Raw genomic sequence first — 20,568 nt, 5'->3', positions numbered from 1 at the left:
CCGGGCGTTCGGTTGCTGAGCAGCGCGCGCAGGCGGGGGAGGGGCGCGTTAGTGGCGGCCGCGCGGCGCTCGGGGCCGGGCCGGGGCGATGTGAGCGGGCCCTGCGCGCGCCTCCCCTCGCTCGCGCCGTCGGAGCGGCGGCTGCCGCGGCTCCCGCCTGCCCGCCCGGCCGGGCCCCGCGTTATGTCGTGATCCCGGGCGGGCGGCGCCGCCGGGGCTGCCGATGGGGCTGCTCAGGATCATGCTGCCGCCCAAGTTGCAGCTGCTGGCCGTGCTGGTGTTCGGCGTGGCGGTGCTCTTCCTGGAGAACCAGATCCAGAAGCTGGAGGAGTCCCGCGGCAAGCTGGGTGTGTGAGCGAGCGGCGGCGGGCCTGGGCCGGGCGGCGGGGAGGGCCGGAGCGGAGCGGAGCCGAGCCCCCGTGGCCGCTTCCCGCGGAGGGCCCGGCCCGGCGAGCGGGGGGCGCTCCGCCGCTGTGCCCCTGAGCCGGGGCCGCGCCGTGCGGCGCCGAACGGAACGCGGCTGTGTGCGATCCGGCGCCGTCCTGGCGGCGGGGAGCTGCCCCGGGGCGCCGCCGCGGGCCGCGGCTTCGGGAGCTGCGGTTAAACGACGGGCTTGGGAACTCCGGTGTGAGATTTGTTCCTCCGTTTCTATTGGAAAGCCCTGCAGGGTGACAGCTGCCTGGTAAGCGACGCTGCGCTTGGTTACCGGTGCCGCAGAACTTGTGTGCGACGCACAGTGCTGAAGGATCTCGAGGGTGTGAAGCACGTACCCGCGCAGCCGGCTCTGTGCACCGGAGAGCGCAGCGCAGGAGGGGAGGCCCGGTGTGCGGGGGGCTGTCTGATGGGCTCTGCTGGAGTGTTGTCCTGTGTTGTTTGGCTTTATAACGTGCTTAGACCACAAACGCTTCAACTTCGGAGGAATCAAAGCACCTTTATAATGTTGAACTTGAGTTCGAACTCTGAGCGGGCAGTGAGCACCACGAGCTTCCCCCCCAAGTTCATGGCACGGCCAGAGCCGCATGGCGTAGCCCAGCTGGGCTGGCTGAGCTCTGGGAACTCACGGTTCTGCACTCCTCTCCCATCCACCTGGAATTGGCTGTGGGAGGCCGGAGCCCTGCGAGCGGCGTCGCTCAGCTGTTCGAGTTATGGGGTGGTTGCGCTCTGCATATTTTTCAGTTGAAAATGTGTCGTAATTATCATCAGAGCGTAATCACAACAGCTGTAAACAAAATTTTGAGGAGGAGAATGAGAGAAATAGAAAGTTAATTCCGAGCATGTGTTGGTGCTCCGGGTATAGAGGTGTTTTGTATCCACCTGCTTTAGACTGGTTGGGACCAGCGGCTTTGGTGCCTCCATTACCCGCACAGTTACCTTGGGGAGATCCAGCTCCTGGCACTGGGAGGGTTGGCATAACGCAAAGTGAGAATAGAGTTTTGCTGGAGAGACTTCCTCTCCCTCCACAATAGATACACAATAGGTATGAATAAGTTCAACGTTTGGAGGATTAAAATACGCAGCTCATGCTGCTGTAGGAAAAGCATCTTATTATTGCGTTCTGCTGATTTGATTTCATAAGAAGGGACAACTATTGTAAACTCTATTGAAGGCATGATGGGAAGATTTCCTTACCAGTGATTCTCTAAAACCGGCCTAAGGAGGGGAAAAAGGGCTTTCTGCAACAGCTTTGAGCTCAGGCTCTGTTTTTTAACTTGAGCGTATGCTTTGTTAAAGAGCTTCTCGCTGTCTGAATGTCTCCTTTTTACATGTTTGGTGTATATTTCAAGACTGGCGAATGTTAGTGCTTCATTGCAGAAATCGCTTGGCAGTGTTGATGGTATTACTACGGAGCTGTAATACGGAAAATGCTTTTCTCTGGGTCGAACTAATGAGCTGGCCTAATGCACTTCCATCCTTCTCCCTGCCTCCTTCAGAGTGGCTCTGTGTGTGAAGAAGCATTGATGCTGTGGTGCGGTGGTAATGGAGCAGACCTGGTTATGTGTCATTGGGCTCTTGGTGTTGGGAGTGCTATGGCACTTGATGTGGTTTGGGTGCTGGGTTTTGAACTTTGCGTGTTTGCGTGAATACATGGGATGATGAACTGTCATCCTGGAAATTGTGAGGATTAGCCTATGGCTAGGAAAGGGGAGCGAGTTCAGGGCTGGTAGCAAATGGAATAAGTCTGCAATCTTATCGACAGGTCTAATAGCGTTTGGTCCGACTTTCTGACTGAGTTGCATTCAGTTTCTTCACAAATGGGTAACTGCTGCTTCTGTACCAAACAGTTGATCCAAGGGTCAATTTCGGTTCAACATTTTTAAGCATCTTACTGTGATGTGAACTTGGAGTGTGTTTCTAGGGGAAGAGAGGGAACCTCTGTATTCCTTTAAGTGTGATTCCCTTACGGAAGTAAAATTCAGTCACCCTTGATAATTTTTAATTTGTGAAGTTTAGAAATAGAAGCACACGGCCATCAAAATGCTTATATTGCATCTTTCTCTCTGATAAAATTGTAATTGTAATACTGTTTAAAAATGTATGTGTAAACCCATGGTTTTCTTTATCATGTGGCAGATAACTCTAATTCAAAAATAAAGGAAATATTTGTTGTAACCCTTTGCTGCTGTTGGACTTGTTAAGCTCTTTACAGATGGTCTGTGGGGGTGAGATCACAAGCAGGGCCTGTCACAGTCCTATCTCAAGTACTTTTGGGTGAGGTTGGTACATACAGTTATTCATTGTTCGTATTATTTTCCAGTTTGCACATCACAGGCAGCTAAATCAGCAGCATGGGCAGGCTGTGGCCAGGCAGGACTTCAGTGTTGAAGCATAGGTCAGCTCTGCAGCGGGAGCCCTTCTACGAAGTGCCAAACAAACTTCAGGCTCATAATGTGTTACTTCAGTACGTACGAGGCCAAGGTTATTTTCCTAAACCAAGGAAAATAAACACAATTAGTGATTAATTGATGGCCAAGTTGCAAGGTTGCATTATTTTTTTCTTTCATCGGTTGGTTCTGCTGGAATAATCCTGTTCTAAACACCGTGCAGATACACAGCGAACCTCTGCAGCCGAATGTTTTAACTTCCAAAGCTTTCCAGAAATGTGTTTGTGTACTTTTTTGGGGATGTTGCACTAATTTATTTATTTTTCTTTCATTCGGAAAGAAGCCCAACTGTCACTGGTTCTGCCAGTTGTGTGTGTTTGGAAAATCACCCAGAAAATGTCTTCAATTGTCCCTCATAACATTGCATGCATGCTTCTTTACTGTGTTATTTATACTTGGATCCTATTTATGAACAGTTTGATTGTTGGTAGCTCTGGCTATGCATGGCTATGCAAATAATTTACCAGCATTTCTTTAAAATATAACTATTGGGCAACAGAGTTATTATTTTCTTCGTAGCAGCCTGAGGCACTCTTCAGAAGCTCTTTGCTCATATGCTATGCTTCCAGAAATAGGAGTTTTAGTGCTGCTTTCTCACTGTGCCTACAGCCAGTGAAAGGCTCTCACGCTTGGCCTTGCTGGTGCACTCATGCTTTTTTGTTCCGTTCCCTTCCCGTTTCCCTTTAGCACTCCTCCTCTCATCCCAGACACTTTGGAACTTCCATACTACACTTATGCTTCCCATTGTGTGTGTAGTGGAGCAGTTGTATAAGTCTTTATTTTGTTTGTAATTTTATACTTATTATTTTACTGGGAATGGATAGTGCAAATACTGCTATTACTTTTTTTCTCAGAAATCAGTACAGTTCCAACTGGTACATAGTAGCACATGTTCTCCAGCACATCCCAAGACCATTCAGCCTCACTAACAGGCTCTGAGGCTTGATCTCACCCCTTCTGCTGGCACTCCAGTATCTCTGTTTTCAGCAGAGAAGATAAAACAGGTGCTGCTGTTCTGCTTTTTTTTCCTTTCTCCTCTTCTGTAGAGCTGTGCATGAGAAACCTAGTGTTGTTGCTTGTAGTTTGCAGGCCTCACACCATGGTGAAAAAAGATTTAGTGATGTGGTGGACACTCTGCCTTTGCTTGTAATAATTCTTCACAGCAGCATCTGCTATCTGGCAAGGGGATATTTTTGTTAAAGATGTTTTGAGGGCAGTTCTGAGAAATGAAATGGACTTGAGAAATCAGATAGAGCGTACGGCTCTTGTCTTTCCTGCCACGTTCTGCACGGGATGCGGTAATCTCCAGAGAAGGCGCTGTCTCTCTAGATTCTTCATTGGAAGAGGCCAGGCTTGAATCATTACATGTCTACATATGTTGCTTTTTAATGTGTGAAGTTGTAGGAGAGCAAAAAGAGCTGTAATACCATCTTCAACAGAAACCCTGAAAAAGAACCATGGCTACAGTCAGCTGCATAGGATAGAAGGGGCTTCTTTGACGGCCATGGAATGAATGCAGGTACCACATTCTTTGTGAGTTAGTGCAGTATCACAGATTTGATAATGGTAGCTATGCAGTACAGAATCAGTTCAAGGCTGTGAAACTCAATGGCACATCTGTAAAGGACTTTGCCCTGTGCTTCCATACGTTTGTTTTCTACAGAAGAAAGGAGATTGGGTTGTTTCGGTAATGCAATACCTAGCCAGTTTCAGTGATGTGCTTGGCACTGTAAAAGCGGTAACAGCTACTGGAAATCAGAAAGTCATTTAAAATGACTTTATTTACTCTGTGATAAAGCAACTGAAACGATGATATTATGGTATAGTGCTGTTAATGCTCCCTCTGTTTCTCTACCTCTGAGTGCAGAGGCAGCTAGAATTTTCATGTAATTGAGTGAGTGGAAGGAGGTGATCGTCAAAGAAACTGTTTTAAGATGAAACAAAACCTAAAGAAAACCACAGACCCCCAGATGCTCCACTAAGTTTAAACCGACTGATCATGTATTTTGTATAATGTAAATTGCTTGTATATTAAAAAAACCTGACACCCCAAACAGCTCCTGTTAAACTACGTAAGCTTTGGAATTAGCGTAGCAGGTTAGAGAATCCTCTCCAGATTATCTTGTACATCTGAAGTGAAACAAGACTTGGGATTTCTTTGTCTTTCTTAATTCAGCGAAGTGATGCATTTGCAGATGGATTCCATTCTTTTGCTCGGCTTTGTATTGCCCCTGGCTATTGAGTTAGGAATACTTGAACAGCACACGAGCAAGTCAATTTCATATCTACTGCTGGCATGAGTCACTGCTCACTCTTAGTTATTCTGTCCAGACTGATCTTGTGTTCAGCTAATGAGCGCCTTTCCCCAAGTTCTTGTTCCTGTTTAGGAAATAGATGGCTTTTGCATATGGAGTAGTCCACATATGGCCATCTCATTGAGTGAAAATGCAGCTACTTTATGAAATTGTATGCAACCTGTAGTTGTTGTTTATATGAAATGTATTTAAACCTTGTCAAAACAGTACTAAAATAGTGGTGCTTTGTTTGAAATGTGGTGCTATTTCCTTGTTTATATATTTTAAATACTAACTTAGCAAGCACGATGAAAGTGCCGTGATGAAAAATAGCTAAACGGCTGTGTTTCTGGTTGGAAAAACTATTGCAGATGAAAGTTTTAGTGAAAAAGGGAGTGAGTGCTGAGTGAGGCATCTGAAGGCTGGCCGGCTGGTTCAGCCTTCCCTGAACACCTCCTGACCCTGGCAGCAGCCTGTCCCGCCAGCAGCATTTCATCCGGACCTTCTGCTGTGCTGCCTGCTTCTTGAGCCGGTCAGGCCTGCTGCATTGCACTGCTCCCTGAAAATTCGTGGCCCAGTGGTACTGCAGCATAGCATCTTGGGAAAGGCCACGCTGAGAGCAACCTTCTGCCTCGTAGGGGAGGGAAGGCACCCCTCATACGTGCATGTGATGGGAACGTGCTGGCTGCCAGGACATCAGTGTCCTTGCAGGTTTTGCCCCTGCGTGTCAGAGGCTGTCTTCATGTTCAGCGCCCTCGTGTACCCCAGTAATGAATTGCTATGTTTTAGCTTCCTATGGGTAGAAGCATGCTCTTTATATCATAGAGGTATTGTTTGCAGATCTGTCTGCAGGAACCCAAACTGCATCTGTGTCTTTCTGTTGTCTCTGGTATTTGGTGTGTTACCGTTCTTACTCTGCAATATCCCCGTGCTCCAGTAACATTACTGCTATCATAATTATTATTCAAGCCTTCCTGTAGTGATAAAATCTATGGTGAGTAGCTAGGAGTCCAGGGCAGCCAGAGAATAAGATGATTACGTTCCAAAAGTATTTGCAAAGAGTCTGTCCATCTCGCAGGCCCTGTCTTTTATCTGCCTTCCCTTATGTCAGTCCCCTCTTTATATCTGGCTAGAGTTTAAAATGACTGACAGCTGACGTCCAAATTTTTGTCAACTTGCTGTTTAATTCAGAATACTAATTTGTGTTGAAACATATGTAAAACTTAAGTGCTGTTTTGATAAAACAGCTTTTGATGATTTTGAAGTGTTTATGCAAACCTTGTGCATAATTGCTGTAAAACTGAAAAGAGTGCGGGGATGGGATCTTAGGTTTCTTAAATTAAAATACATATATTCCCCATTTACTTCTGAAGCTTTTTTTTTTTCCTCTAAGAAGATCTTGTTTTATTTTCTATTTTATGTATAAGCATACACATATAAGGTACACAAGGAAGAATTGGGAATATATATATATGCACTATAATTACAAAAAACACATGTATGGATGTATATTTCTCAGCCACTGTGTGTATATATATATCTTTATGTTGTAGTATAGGACTGGTCTTTTGAAGACAACAGATTGAACGGCAGTACTATTTCATTACACTTTGACAAAGGTGCAAAGGAGCTGCTGAGAGCATGCAGAAAGTTGGAGGTATGGTAACAAGTGAGCAGGGATGACGCTCATTCCTCTGAGCTTCTGGGAAGTGGGAAGGAATTTCCAGCTAATTTAATTCTATATTTTCCTCCTGAACCTTTTGCCTGGGTGTCTCCGCATTTTGAATATTTCTGTTATCTTTGCTGTAAATGCTGTTGCTGAAAATATTCAGAACAATCGCAAAAACAGCATGTGTGTTCTTCCTTGGAAATATTCGTGTTTCTTTGCACTGAGTCTGTGGGGGCTTCGGAGGAGATTTTGCAGTAGTAGGAATCTCTGTTTGCAACACATGGCATTTGCAATGTCTTTTAATATACAAAATATTAACCAGCAATTGATTGATTATGGTCAGGGACAAAGGGTTCATGCAGTTCCGAGAAGGACTTCCAAATTTAGAGTCATAGGGAATGAACTTTAGAAGAGTGTGCTGTGAAAATGACAGAATCTTACAGTGACGTTCCATGGACCACGCTGTGTCACCAGCACAAAGCAGTAGTCGAGGACTTGTGACTCCTTTGGTGTTTGAATGACAGGTAAATCGGGGAGCAGGAAATGACATTTTGCAAGATCTGGTTTCAGGGGTTTGGTTCCTTCAGAAAACAGGGATTAATTTTTACTGAAGCTGAAGGCAGTCACGTCCTTCTGTTGTCTGTGATCTAAGTGGTGTGTCATGCTGAACCAGGAGGACGAGAATACTGCGCCTCACCTGTTGGCCTAAACATTGTTAGGTTCTCAGACTGATTCTTGATCACAGATACAAAGATAGTGTATGGTTTTTTTTTTTTTTTTTTTTTTTGTGGTACACGAATTATCTGCCTTTTAGAAACAAAGTCACAATGCAAGGCATTTTGTATCCCAGTGGTGGATGGTGGACTTCATAGAATCCTATTTCAGCTGCACTCCCACCACCAACTTTGCAGTGGTAAGTGTCAGTACACCCTCAGCAGCGTGTGCTCTTAAAGTGGATTTTCCTGGTGAAACAGCTATTGTTGCATGCTACCAGATGGACTGCGTGAGATGCCATGGCACTGCAGTGGTTTCTCTTAATCAAGTTAGTGCCCCCAGAAATACTGAACATCTTGGTGTTGTTGTTTGCCCCTCTTTTAATTTCCTTTGGGGAAGAAAAAGTAAAATGAAGCTACAGAGGCCTTCCCTTTTACTTGAAAATAACTTAGTCTGTTTTTAAATAGGTTTTCAGGTAAACTATTTTCTGTTACCTTTGATGCTGCCAACAAGGCGATCTTTTGAAGATCCGGTGCCTAATAAATGGTTTGCTGTCTTATGAGGAAGCGATTAGATCTTGCTGTCCAATTTGATTACTTCAAAGCGTGTGAAGTAGAATTGGATGGGATATTTTTTTGAACATCATTCCATTTGCAAAGGTTGCATTTCAATAGTGAATGTGTATTTGCTTTTTGGAAATGGTCTAGCCTACAGAATACCCTTTTGGAATGCGTTCATTCAGTAGAAGCAGAATGTTTTCTGGTTTGACTGTCTTCCAACTTATGTTAAATTCTATTTTCCATGTACTTTTGGGCTTCCCTCTCGTATCCCTCTTAAGTTTTTCATACTAACATACTGCTTGTGCAGCTGCTGTGGTTCAAGCACAGCTAAAACTTTCAGCATCTCCTCTTTTTTTTTTTTTTTTTAATAGGACGCGTTTGAGGTTTAAGGTTATCTTCAGCAGAGGAGTATTTCACATTTTGCTTGATCGGGTTTTAAAAAGACCCCAAACCCTCAACATTCTGGCACACTGCTTGATTCATCCTTCTGTGTCAGGACTTTGTGTGCTTTACTGCATGTGCAGAAGTCTGGGTGTTCTCTGCTGGGAGAAGTGCCGCAGCGTGGTGCTCCTCCTCCTCCCTCGGAGGCCTGCAGTGTGTGTTCTGTGCCTGGAGCAGCAGCTCACAACCACTGGTGGCCCCACACATGTGCTCCGAGCCAAAAGCAAAGGCTGAAGGACCAGAAAAACCTGTTTAAGTGTACATTTAGGTCTTGCAGTGTTCATAACTTGCCATTTCTAGCACACATTTGAATTTTATCTTTGAAACTATTTAGTGGTCAAAGTAGTTAATATTACATAGAAGCTGTTCCATGAAATTTGGTTGGAGCAGTTTTTATTCCAAAGTTTTGAATTCTGAGGTGAGATTGAAAGCAATTTCACTGCAGAAATCACTCCACAATCACAGAGATGCATACAAGGACTGGAAGGCAGGACATCTGGAGGTCTGGCTGTGAGCTGCCTGCCCTGGGAGCTTCAGGCATTGTTTCCAGCACCCCTGGCACCCTGCTGCCAGCTGGGCAGGGAGCACACCTGACTCCAGGTAGTGCCCTGCCTTAGGTTTGAGCTGCTGCAGCTGAAGGGATGGCATATGCTTGCTTCTGGTCAGGAAGGGGCAGCCACCCCTCATCCAACTCAGAGAAAATCAGTAGAGTATGGTTGAAAGGCTCCTTAGCTATTTATGAGGCATAGTAAATGCATTTGGCCTACAGGCAAATTTATCTTGTAGGCATGTTGTTAAACTTAGAGCTGAATATTATAGGTGAACATTCAAAGAGGGCAAATAAGCAGTAGAAGGGGTGTGTGTGTGAGGATCTGTACAACTTGTACAGGCTGTCTGCAGCCCGTCTGATCCCAGTGAGAAGGCATGCGGTACTGGGGAACCTGCTTCTTGTCAAGGTTGGCTTTCCTCTAGCTTAACAACTAGGAGCTGTACTTGTTTCTGTTTCCTCCGCCATTATGGTGTGGGGGAAAAAAAATAGTAATAATAATAATAATAAAATAAGCAACCATAAAACCAGAGTAATGATTTAAAAAAGAAACAATAAATCAAATAGTAAAATGTTTATAGGTATCCTCTTCTGGTTTTCCTGTGTACACCTTCCAAACCATACTCTGACGAACATGGTCTTGCTAACATGTTTGTGCAAGCACTTCTGTAAACAGCTGTGGTCACTGGAGCAATCCAAAGCATTGTTTCTAGTGGCTTTTAGTGCCTATTTATGTGTGATTGCAGAGTGCAGGTGCAAGGCATTCTTGAGATAAGAGTTAGGGAAGAGAAATACTTGACAATTTATTCACATACTGAGAGTGAGGAGGAAAGTGTCAAGGAGGAATGAAGATGTTGAGAGTTTTCTCCTTTTTTTTTTTTTTTTTTTTTATTCTGAGCCATGGGGGTGGGGAGGTCAGGATGGGGAAGCCTTTAGAAATGGAGTGACAGATTCTATGTTTTCTGGAGATGTTGGAGGTGATGATGTGTGAGTTCTAAACATACGCACTCTGACCAGTGAAAGCTTTGGTCAGCGTTGCAGTCAAAAGCACGTACTGGTTTGTGGTGAGTGATGGGGTGTAGTGCACTTGTAGATCTTAAGCTGGTGCCATCGAATTTCAGTATAATGTATTTGATCTGCTGGAGATAATGGCGAAAGGTTTTAAATATTAAAGGAGTTTGCAATCTTACTTCTCAAGGATGAACACTGGAAAACAGGATAAACTTTTGACTGTCTTACTCCTGTCACCAACCAGCAGACCAGGCTGCCCAGAGCCACATCCAGCCTGGCCTTGAATGCCTCCAGGGATGGGGCATCCACAGCCTCCTTGGGCAACCTGTTCCTATATGTCGCCACCCTCTGTGTGGAAAAACTTCCTCCTAATATCTAACCTAAACCTCCCCTTAGTTTAAAACCATTCCCTCTTGTCCTATCACTATTTACCCATGCAAACAGTCATTTAGTACTAGATAACTAGTACGGGGAGAGAACCTATAGGAAAATCCTCTCAAGTATCCAAATCAATTCCTGGATAAGTTCTCTGGCCTTGATGGATTCCCATGATGTGCTGGTCTCTTGCAAATGCTGTTCATCCCTCAGCCTTTGCTAAAGAGACGAAAGTATTTGGCTTCATGATAGAACGCCTAAATGCCACAGATACCTATCAGGCAGAACTGCTGCGTAGGTTGGAGCTCATCCTACTGATATGGGTTAACCAAGTACAGACATAAAACCGTAGAAATGAAGTATTTGTTTTTGGTTCTTCAAAGCTTTTGCTACCAGGTATTTGAGGGGCTCAAAGCTGTAATGTTTAAGGACTGGAAAAACATTGATTTTTTTGAATTAGGCTAAGCTTGCTGTCCTCTTGTACAGAGGGTGCTACTGAAGTTGCATCTTCCTGCTGTATTTATTGTGGAGTGTTTTATTGTAACAGGGTATTAAGGAACTGCATTGAATATATGCACACTGAAATAATGCACACTGTGGCATTGAATATGGGAACATAGCCTGTGTGGAGGACTTGTGTCCTGGTCTTGTCCATAGGAGATCCTCACTCAGGTTTGGATTGGATTGTCCTGTTGTGTGTGGGAACAAAGCATCCTTGTTTTAAGGTGTTTGTAGGCAGACAAATTGATTGGAGGTTAATTTCCTTAAGCTTACTACAGCTTCCCGTTTCACTGAAATGCAAGGTAAAAATCTGCTACATGTAATCCAGCATCCTTGGAAAAAATGTGGCACTTAAATTATTACCAAGCACAAAGTTCTAGAGGTGTGCCATTCAGGATCTGTGTGTGTGTGTATATCAGAGCATATGACTTTGCTGCCAAGGGTTTTACTGGATAGTTGTGGCTATTAGTTTCTCTAACACTTCCCTTAGAAAACAAATAACAATGGACGCATTGCCAAATTGTGGCTGGGCTTGCTGCAATAATTACATGTTTCAGTGCAATTGTTTTATTGTGCTCTGCTGCTTTGACAGCAGAACGGGTTTTGTGAATGCGAAAATTAGCTATGCTTTGATTCTTTTCTCTCTGTTTTGAATAAAAGGTGCAGTCTGATCTAAAGAAATCTTCCTAAATTGCACTTTACAGCCACAGAGCAACTAATAAGAACTAACCTCCAGTTTTGCTCAGGGCAGTAGATGTGTTTCCAGACTTAAACCAGTGTTTTGGGGCTAAACATGGTTTTGCTTGTAGTAGTAGCTATTTAAAGCATTGGCTGGATGATAAGCATTCTAAATAGATTGTTTAACTGCAGGCTTATTTCAGGTGAATTTAATGTGCTTTTTATTTTATTTTATTTTATTTTATTTTTTCTTTATAAATGTGATTGCTTTGCTCAAAAAGTGAGGCTGTTAGTGGTGCTTGAGAACTTTGTGGTAGGCTCACAGGTTCATAATTTGGGTGGCAGCCTTGGCTTGTACTTTTACTTTATAGTTGGGATAAAACTGCACAGTGGCTGCGTCTTTCATATTTGGTTGTGAAAGAGGTAACCTTTGTTCTGGCAGAGAAGTGGCTATTGGGTTTGGTTGTTCTTTTCTTTGGCTTTGAAGTGAACATCTAATAAGAAAACTTATGAGTGCCATCTGCTGGAATGGCATTTTCTAAGAAAAAATTCATCCCATTTGCTTTCAGTGGCAAGCCATGAGTGGCTGTCCCTGTTTGCCTTTTGGATGGATATTTCCCCTTGTTATGCTCTGTGAGCCTTGGCTGTGATGTGAGAACGAGGAACGCTTTTTATTGAGGTTTTTGCTATTTTACAGGTTAATTTGTGAAGCACTGACTGAACAGAGCAACCTTTACAGACTGTAAAGTGCAGCCCTGTAACATGGAGTAACAATCCAATAAAACAGTCTGTTGGGAAAGTAGTTCTCCCACAGCTTTTAAAGAGTCTGTCCTGGAAGCAGGTGCTGTGGTGTCCTGTGATGATTCATGGCAACGCAGGAGATGATGGATGGGAGAAGGTTGGTGCCAGTGGTGTGAAGTTACTGCAAATAATAGCTGGAATTTCAGACAGAGCCGCATAAGCAAACAAGTTTTGTCTTCTGTTGCCCTCTTTTCTGTAAATGTACCTAGGATCAGTCTGTCATTTTAAGAGGCACCACACACCTTGCCAGACAAACTTGTAACTGTCCTTCCTTACGGGGCTTTGTGGGGATTCTGTGATATCAAGTAAAGTTGATGTATTTAACACTTTTCATATCATCTGTGTGCATATGCTATTTGTTTTACTGCTTAAAGAGCGAGAAATAAGTAATTTGCATGTATGATTTGGTGGAATTACACGGTGTTAATAGGACGGTTGGAGTTTTTTTTTGTTTTTTTCCCCATCCTTTTGTACTTCTGATCCTTTTCTCTCTAAAATACAGAGTCACTTTTCCCTTTAGAGAATTATTTTAGTAGTTACCCGGCCTGTTTGTGCGTTGTTATAAACAGGCTTCTGTGTCATGTAGAGAGCGTGTTTTGCCCTGAGTAACTTCCAGACTTTTAGAGGGGCTTATGGGTCTTTCTGCACTGTTTGTTCCTTTATACATTATGCAGAATATAGAATGATTTCTTCCAATGGTGTGTTATATGCATCTTGCTGCTGAGGGACTCATTTCATCTCAACTACAATGGTTTAATAAAATATTTTTAGTCAGAACATGTGGATTAATAATTATTTAAGTAACTATATTCAGTAGGCATTGAAATAAAATCTTTATCTAGTTACATACTTCTTAGATTAATTGAAACTAAGCTTGTTAAACTAATATTTCAGAGGACAAAATGTATATTTGCCAGACAGATGGCTTTGTTTCAGGGACCGTATATAATTTCTTCTCGGTGCCTAATAATAAAGTTGTATTATTAAAGACTTTCCTGTGTTTAACGTGTATATGGAAAAATGTGTTATGCTTATTACTCTATTCCTTAAATAAGCAGCCGTCTGTCACTCTGGGGAGCTCACTGGCTGTCTGAAGAATTTAACCTGCTTTGACACTTCCATGGCTTCTTCCTGTGAGCAGCTCGAATACCACATATTCAGCAGTAAGTTGAATACAGTCAGCAAAGGAGAGCAGCATACTGTAAGTGATGCTGGTAACAGAAAAGACATGTAAAATTGCTTGTAAGATGATAACATTTCATAACATTCTGGAAAAGCAACCTCTTGTATTGACTTTTTTCTTCTCCCCCCCCGCAAAGATGAAATGTCGTCTTTCAAGGAGCCTTATTCCTTCCTTGAAGACTTGCTATATTGATCTGAAACCACAGAGCTGAAATTGGTCATATTTTAACAGAGTTCTTTCTCTAATGACAATATATGGCCCTACTGTTTAAGTGGAAAACTTGCCGCAGTATTTCTGTTACTGGAATTCTTGCAGCAGTCAGTGAGGGACTTCTCTAAAAATCCCTTATGAGGTACTGGAAATGGAAAGCTCCCCTGACTCCCGTGGGGATGGCTGGCAGACCATGATTCCTTAGTCATGCTCCTTGGGAGCGTAGTGCGAACTTGCTCCAGAATAGAATAATGGGAGAGAGGAGATGCTGAGTAACCCCTGTATGAATGCAGATTTCCATTTCCTTTTTCTCATGATTTTCCATTTATCACAGGCCAACAACCGACACGATTCTTGTTAGTGCAACTTTTAGTTCTCTTCATTGGTGATAAATATAAGAAAACTTATCTCCCCCAGAAAAAGGGACAAGACAATTTCTCCTTCTCTCCTACCCCCTTTGCCAGACAATGAATTTATAAGCTTCTGCATATTAATTATTAGTCATGATAACAATGTTAGCTGTTGTAACAAGGCTTTGCTGTTACTCTGAGTATGTGGTAAGTTTAAGCAAAGCTTGGCTATAAAGAGGAATAGGAACTCAGGTCTAAGTAATTTGAGCAGCCTGTTACATTTACAGCCTCTGAACAGATTTTTCTATTTTGGAAAGGACACCGTATAAATTTAATATTAAATTAACAAATACTTCTACTGTAGAAATGTCTGTATAAACCATGTTTCATAAATTCTACTCTGGTGAAACTTAAACTAGGAGAACGGCTTAAGTTTTAAAAGTTATAAAACAGATGGTTGGAGGTTTTGAAAACTTCAGGTGTCCAAAATGCGTCATCTTACCCAATGCACAGGAAACCAGTTGGTTAATAATGTCACAAATGGTTGGAAACTGAATTAATTCAGGATGATGCGGTCTGGTGTAATATAAACTCTTGCAGAAAGTGATGTTATCGAGGGAACATGAAACATAAAGCAGATGTATTGTTGCACAGAATGTAAAGACATGTTGGGCACAGATTTACTGAAGTGAGGTAGGAGCTAGACAGTGAATTTGCTATTCCACCCCCTCCCCTTCTCCATTGCCACTGTGCTGTTCTTCTGTTCACTGCAGGAGAAGTAGTTGCTGTATTTTTTGTACCATCTTCACTTGGGGAGGTCAGTGATACCTGTGAGCTAACCAAAATCGTACATTCTTAAGTTTCTGATATAGTCACACTGGATAGAGCAGTACATTGAGTAATACATTTTATATAAACGTATATGCCTATGTGTCTTTAAACTCAAATTCTGAAGACTTTTCAAGAATGAAACAAAACACAAAAACCTGTTACTTAGAAGCTGCTTTAATGTATTTTGGAGTAGAGAAGTTGGAGTTGCTGAGTGTTAGGGCCTGTGTAGGCTTTTGAAAAAGGACCACATGGTGTGATCTCTGCGGGCAACTCCTTCTTTGCATTTGATTCCTGCTACTTTTCTTCTGAGAAAGGGCTGAATGGTAGTGAGGCATGAGATCTGTGATGTTTGTAATAAGTCTTTCTGTTCTCTTAACTAGCTGTGGGGGAAGGATCTTTTGAGAACCATGATTAGACATTTTTTAGCAGTAGTAATTTGTGATTTGTACTGAAAACTGTTTTAGAGCTTATTGCACATTGTGAAATGACCATTTGTTGACAATAAGTATTCAGGGGAGGAACATCTCAATACTAGATGACCAGGTGATAGTTACAGCTCAATATGGTCATGTCTGAATGTAGTTCGAGAAAATCCCAGGTTAACGTATCTTAGACTCTGAACTACCTGTGCTTGCTGAGGAAGAAGGTATTGGAGTTGCAGAAGGTAGCTCTGAGAAAACATAAGTTCAGTGCACAGCAATGGTCAGAAACAAAGGACCAAAATAAGAACAAGCAAAGAACCAGATAAGGATGACTTTTTCCACTAGGTACAGCAGTTTTTCTGCATTGTCCTCTTTTGCCCTTCATCCTGGAAAAAGTTATAGCAGTGGAAAAGATACATGAGTTCTGGGGTTAATGAAAGGAACACAGCAATGGTTCAGTAGAGCTTGGCATGTCAGACTTGGAAAACCATGTTAGGGAATGAAAGGTAAAAGCCCGGAAAAAAAAAAAAAAATCATGTCTAGCATGGAAAAAGTGAGCAAGGAATGCTTACTGTACAAGTGTAAGAAATGAACAAAAATCATAGAATCATAGAATGGTTTAGATTGGAAGAGACCTGAAGGGTCATTGAGTTCCAACCTATTGGTTTATAACTTCAAAAGTGGTGAACCATAGGATACAGTTGCAGCAGCATATAATAATTATCAAAATAGACAAGGTAGTGGTGGAAAAGTTGTTTACCTGAAACTTCATTAATCTATGAAATTGAAGTTGGGTGAATGATGGTCGATATGTCAGGAAGATATGATGATATACCTGATCTATTTTCACATCCGTTCCAGAAATCCATTGACTTTTCTCCGAAACAGGACACTGGGTTGGCCTTTGGCTGACCCAGCAAGGCCCATGAAGTGCTCTGTATACCAGACTACTTCCCTTAAAATACCACGTCCTCTTTGCATCCCATTCATTCTTTTCATGCAGAAGACTTGGCTGACAGTTCTACAGCACTGTGTGGACTCGTAGCTCTCTTTTCTGAAAGCAGCTGCAGACTTGCTTGGACTGACCTGTTTGTCATCAGCCAGTTAAGTTTCAAAGTTTTGCCAGTCAGTTTCTTCCAGAGAGGAATCCAATTCTGATTTGAACATATCCTCAAGAAATGGAGCGTCCTGTTTGATCCTTTATGAATGACCTTTGAAGTTTTTCACTGTTTCAGGGTAAGGCCTAATGTATTTTTCTGTGGTTAGTCTCGCATTGCAGCGATTGGGCCCTGTTTTTCTGCCCCAACAATTCTTTGTACTCCTCTCCTCCCCACCTCGCGGTGTTTTACCTTGGGGAAGTACTTACATCCTGTAATCACCTCACTTCTCAATCTCTCTGAAAAACCAGACGTGCTGAATTCCCTAAGCCTCTCTTTGTAAGGCAGCTTTCTGATCCTTCAGTCATTTTTATGGCACTTCTGCACCCCCTCAAATTTGTTACCATCCACTTTTAAATGTGGGTAAAAGTGCTGAGGAGCACTTCAGATGCAGGATGTGTAGGCTCCTTCCTCCTGCATGCTATTTCTCCCTCAGCTCTGCCCTGGGTGCCTTTGGGGGCATGGTTGGTAGCTGTGGGTCTGCCTGACTCGGCTGGGGGAGGAGGGAGGGCTTGTTATATCTAAATGTAGTTGGAGAAAATCCCAAGTTAACATATGTTAGATTTAGAATTATCTGTACTGGCTGAGGAAGGAGGTATTGGAGTTGCAGAAGGTAGCACTGGGAAAACATTAGATCAATACACAGCAGTGGTCAGAAATTTATATAGAACGCTGGAAACTATTTGAAACAAATGGCGAACCAAAAAAGAGTGACATTTTCCATTAGATACAGTGGTTCTGCCTGGTGCCAGGCCCCTGCATTTCTTACTGAAGTCAGATAGCAGGTAGATAACAGCAGCATTGTATGAAATTGAAAACGGAGTATTTATCACCTTTCTTCCCAACAAAAATGCCACAGGATAGTTTGAATCTATTTGCTAGATATTAGTCACTTAATGGGTACGTTGAAATAAAGTTTTGTAGTTTGGAGCTTCATCTTCCCCCGAACTTTGAAGAGCTGCTAGTTACGATATTTACTGATTTGTTCTACTAGTAAGAAACTCTGTCAGATGCTGTGAATGTAGTGTGGAGCTTTTGGTTCCGGTCCACAACCAGTGTAGTTGTATTCCCTTAAGGAAAACTGTTCTCCTTGTTTTTTCTTGAGTGAGTAGTTAGACTGTTTGGATTTCCTAATTGACAGGTAACGCTCGTGCTGTTTGACACCATAAGCATCTGAGATTTCATCACCTTGTTTTGAGAGGAGAGCAACAGTTTCTTCCCTGCCTGTCTTCTGATTTCTGCTTCCACTTAAGCTGGAATATGGTAGTTGTAAGCTCATATTTCTGTTCTGTTGCTAATACTGTTACACGTTAGAGGTTGAAAACCCTTGTGGTAGTAGCACTATGTTGAGAACCTGTCATTCATTGTAGCAGCTGCTTTACGCTGCGTTTATATTTAAATAGGAGGAAGTTATCTATTTTGAATTTTAGGGCTTGTTCCGAGGCAAAGTGACTTGCTGTTTTGTCTCTTTCTTCAGCACTGATTGATCCATTTGCTTACTTATCCCCTAGAGTGGGGAGGAAGAAATCTGGAGCGAGAAAGCCTTCATTTAGGATTATGATGAATGCTTCGTAATAGCATTTAAGTTCAAAAGATCAAAGTCCTCTGGGTCTGGTTTATTTATGTAGTTCTAATTAGAAAGAGCCTCTTTAATGAAAATGCACAAAATAGAATGAGGGCATCTCTTAAAGGTTATGTGATGGTGAGATTTCTATGCAGTCAAGGAAGCTGTGAGCTCTCTGCAGTTGTTTTCATACCAACTGTTGCAAAAGATCTTACCCACACTGACTGTTAGTGTTTTCTAAATTAATAATTGCTTCTTTGGATGCAAACCTTTCAAATTGGTTGGATATGTCTGTTGTTGAAGTGAACAGCTTGATTGTGGCAGAGGAAACGATCGCCAACTTTTTCCAGAGTGATCTCCCTTTATTGAAGAAATACTGTCACAATGCTCTTTGCCCAAACTGAGGTTGGTGCTGTGTTGAGCATGCTGAGTCAAACTCTGGGTGCTCCATGTCTCTCCAGTTGCCTGTCCAGATTGTGTGACAAAGGAACAGTTCTAATAGTTCCATTCATTTTCTTAAAACTGAAAATGGGGAAAGGTAAGCAACTGAGGTCGTTTTACCAAGTATGTGAGTAGTTGTACCATTTTATTTCATTGCTTAAAAGCTAAGCGGTGTTTTGCTGTCTGTGCTTCTTTTGCTTTTCTGCAATGAGTACTGCGGCTCAATCTAATATGATGCTGGATGTTGGGGGTATTTTTAGAAGAATGTGTGTTTGTTTGCTATAGCATCGGGATGCCTCCCATCCGGGAATGGCTGTGCTGTGTCTCCCAAATTGCTGTGCACAGACTGACTGGGAGCTTGTCTGCTGCCTGGCTGTACCCGTGTCATTGCTGGAACTATTCTGGCATCAATGCCTCAGTAGTAATGGACAACAAGCAATTTGATGTATGAAGAAGCAAGCATTAGCCTATCTCATAAGCTTCATCAGAAAAATAGACTTAATTATTTGAGTGCGGTTTAGTCATAAGTAGGGACTGTTTGAGGGAGAGAAAGAAAAAAGATCTGACAATCAAAAGTGCTCAGAGTAGCTGAAATTTGTAATTATTGTGGGTTGCAAACATATTTCTCCATGCTGAGAAGTACATTGCATGCATTTACCTGAACATTGGAATCACTATCTCTTACTTCCCTGTAAGGGAAGGAGAAATATGTAGAGAACTTGAATGCTTGCAACATATGGCTGAAATATCACATACACCAAAGATCTAAAAATCAAAGTTGCTGTTTCCATGACAACTGTAGCTGAGCAAAGAGTTCTTTTCATAAAGGCAGGAGATGTGCACTTCTAAAGTTCAGAGTCTGGGATCCTGATTCCTAGGATGCTTTAGGGTCTGTGTATAGATCCCGAGGGAGGTGCTATTTATGTTTGCATCCACTTGTAGCTTGGAGTGTCACTTGTTCCCAGCTACTCCCTGCAAAACATACTGGTGGTAGTAGAGTGTTTTTAAGATATCTAATTGGTATGTCTGACGTTGCAGATGGCAATATCAAACCACGAAGTAAAAGCACCTTGGCAAAAAAGGAGATTTAAATAGAAAATAAGAGCATTTCTGTCTTTAGTCTTATGGATGTGGGATGATGAAAGCTTTGATCTGCAGATTTTGCTAATCTGAATTATTGTAGTGCCACTGAAGTCATATAGAAATTTATATTTTCTTCCCTCTGAACTGGTGCTTGTTCGTTTTTTCAGAAAATAGGAAGAGTGACTCTTGGCCATGGTCACTCAAAATATTGAAGTGAATAAACCAATGTGCTACATATGGCTGGTTCTGTGTAACTCTAGGGTTGTAATTGTGTATTTATTACACTTAACTCCAGTTTAATTTAGATTTTTAGGCTGACACTGGAACAGAAATTTGATAAGAGTATTTACTGTTTATGCCTTTTTGAGTACTCAGATAGAGAGATATCAAGGGTGGATTAACCAAATCCATCTGCAAGTCATTTTCCTTCATGCAGGCTGCCCAGCAGAGAAGCTTTATTTTACTCAACTGATGCAGATATTTCAAGTCTTTTTTTTTTTTTTTTTTTGACTAATCTCCAGACTCATCTAAACATCTTTAGAACAAAATTATAAAGTGGGTAATCTAGACATAATCTAGTCATTTTTGGTGGGGAAAAAAAAATATTACTAGAGTGGAAAAAAGGGAATAAATAATAAAGTAATTTTTAAAAGTGTGTTTTTTTCCCACATTAAGGAGCAACACTTCATGAAAACTCTTAAATTGTAATTTAACTTTCATTAACTCCCTTAGCCTAACTGGTTGACATTATTTTGATATGGAGAGTTCAAACCTTTATTCTAGAAGAGCTTGTACAAGAACAGAATTATTCCTTTTTTTTTTTTTTCCTTTCAGTTCTGGCTCCTCTACATTGA

The 20,568-nt window shown here is 42.2% G+C and overlaps 1 protein-coding gene across 1 annotated transcript in view; it reads left to right on the top strand.

Moving 5' to 3' along the window:
• Nucleotides 1-116: 116 nt before the first annotated feature.
• The window catches only part of HS2ST1 (heparan sulfate 2-O-sulfotransferase 1), a 72,170-nt gene continuing 51,718 nt past the window's right edge, over nt 117-20,568 (top strand). The window contains exon 1 of the mRNA NM_204481.2: nt 117-347. Coding sequence (NP_989812.1) covers nt 224-347 — 124 coding nt within the window. The 5' untranslated portion in view covers nt 117-223. The remainder of the gene's footprint in view (nt 348-20,568) is intronic.

The sequence above is a fragment of the Gallus gallus genome, chromosome 8, assembly GCF_016699485.2.
Source record: "Gallus gallus isolate bGalGal1 chromosome 8, bGalGal1.mat.broiler.GRCg7b, whole genome shotgun sequence".
Classification (NCBI taxonomy): Eukaryota; Metazoa; Chordata; class Aves; order Galliformes; family Phasianidae; genus Gallus; species Gallus gallus.
Note: the sequence above shows the minus strand (reverse complement) of the source record. Positions and strands in the feature narration are given on the sequence as shown.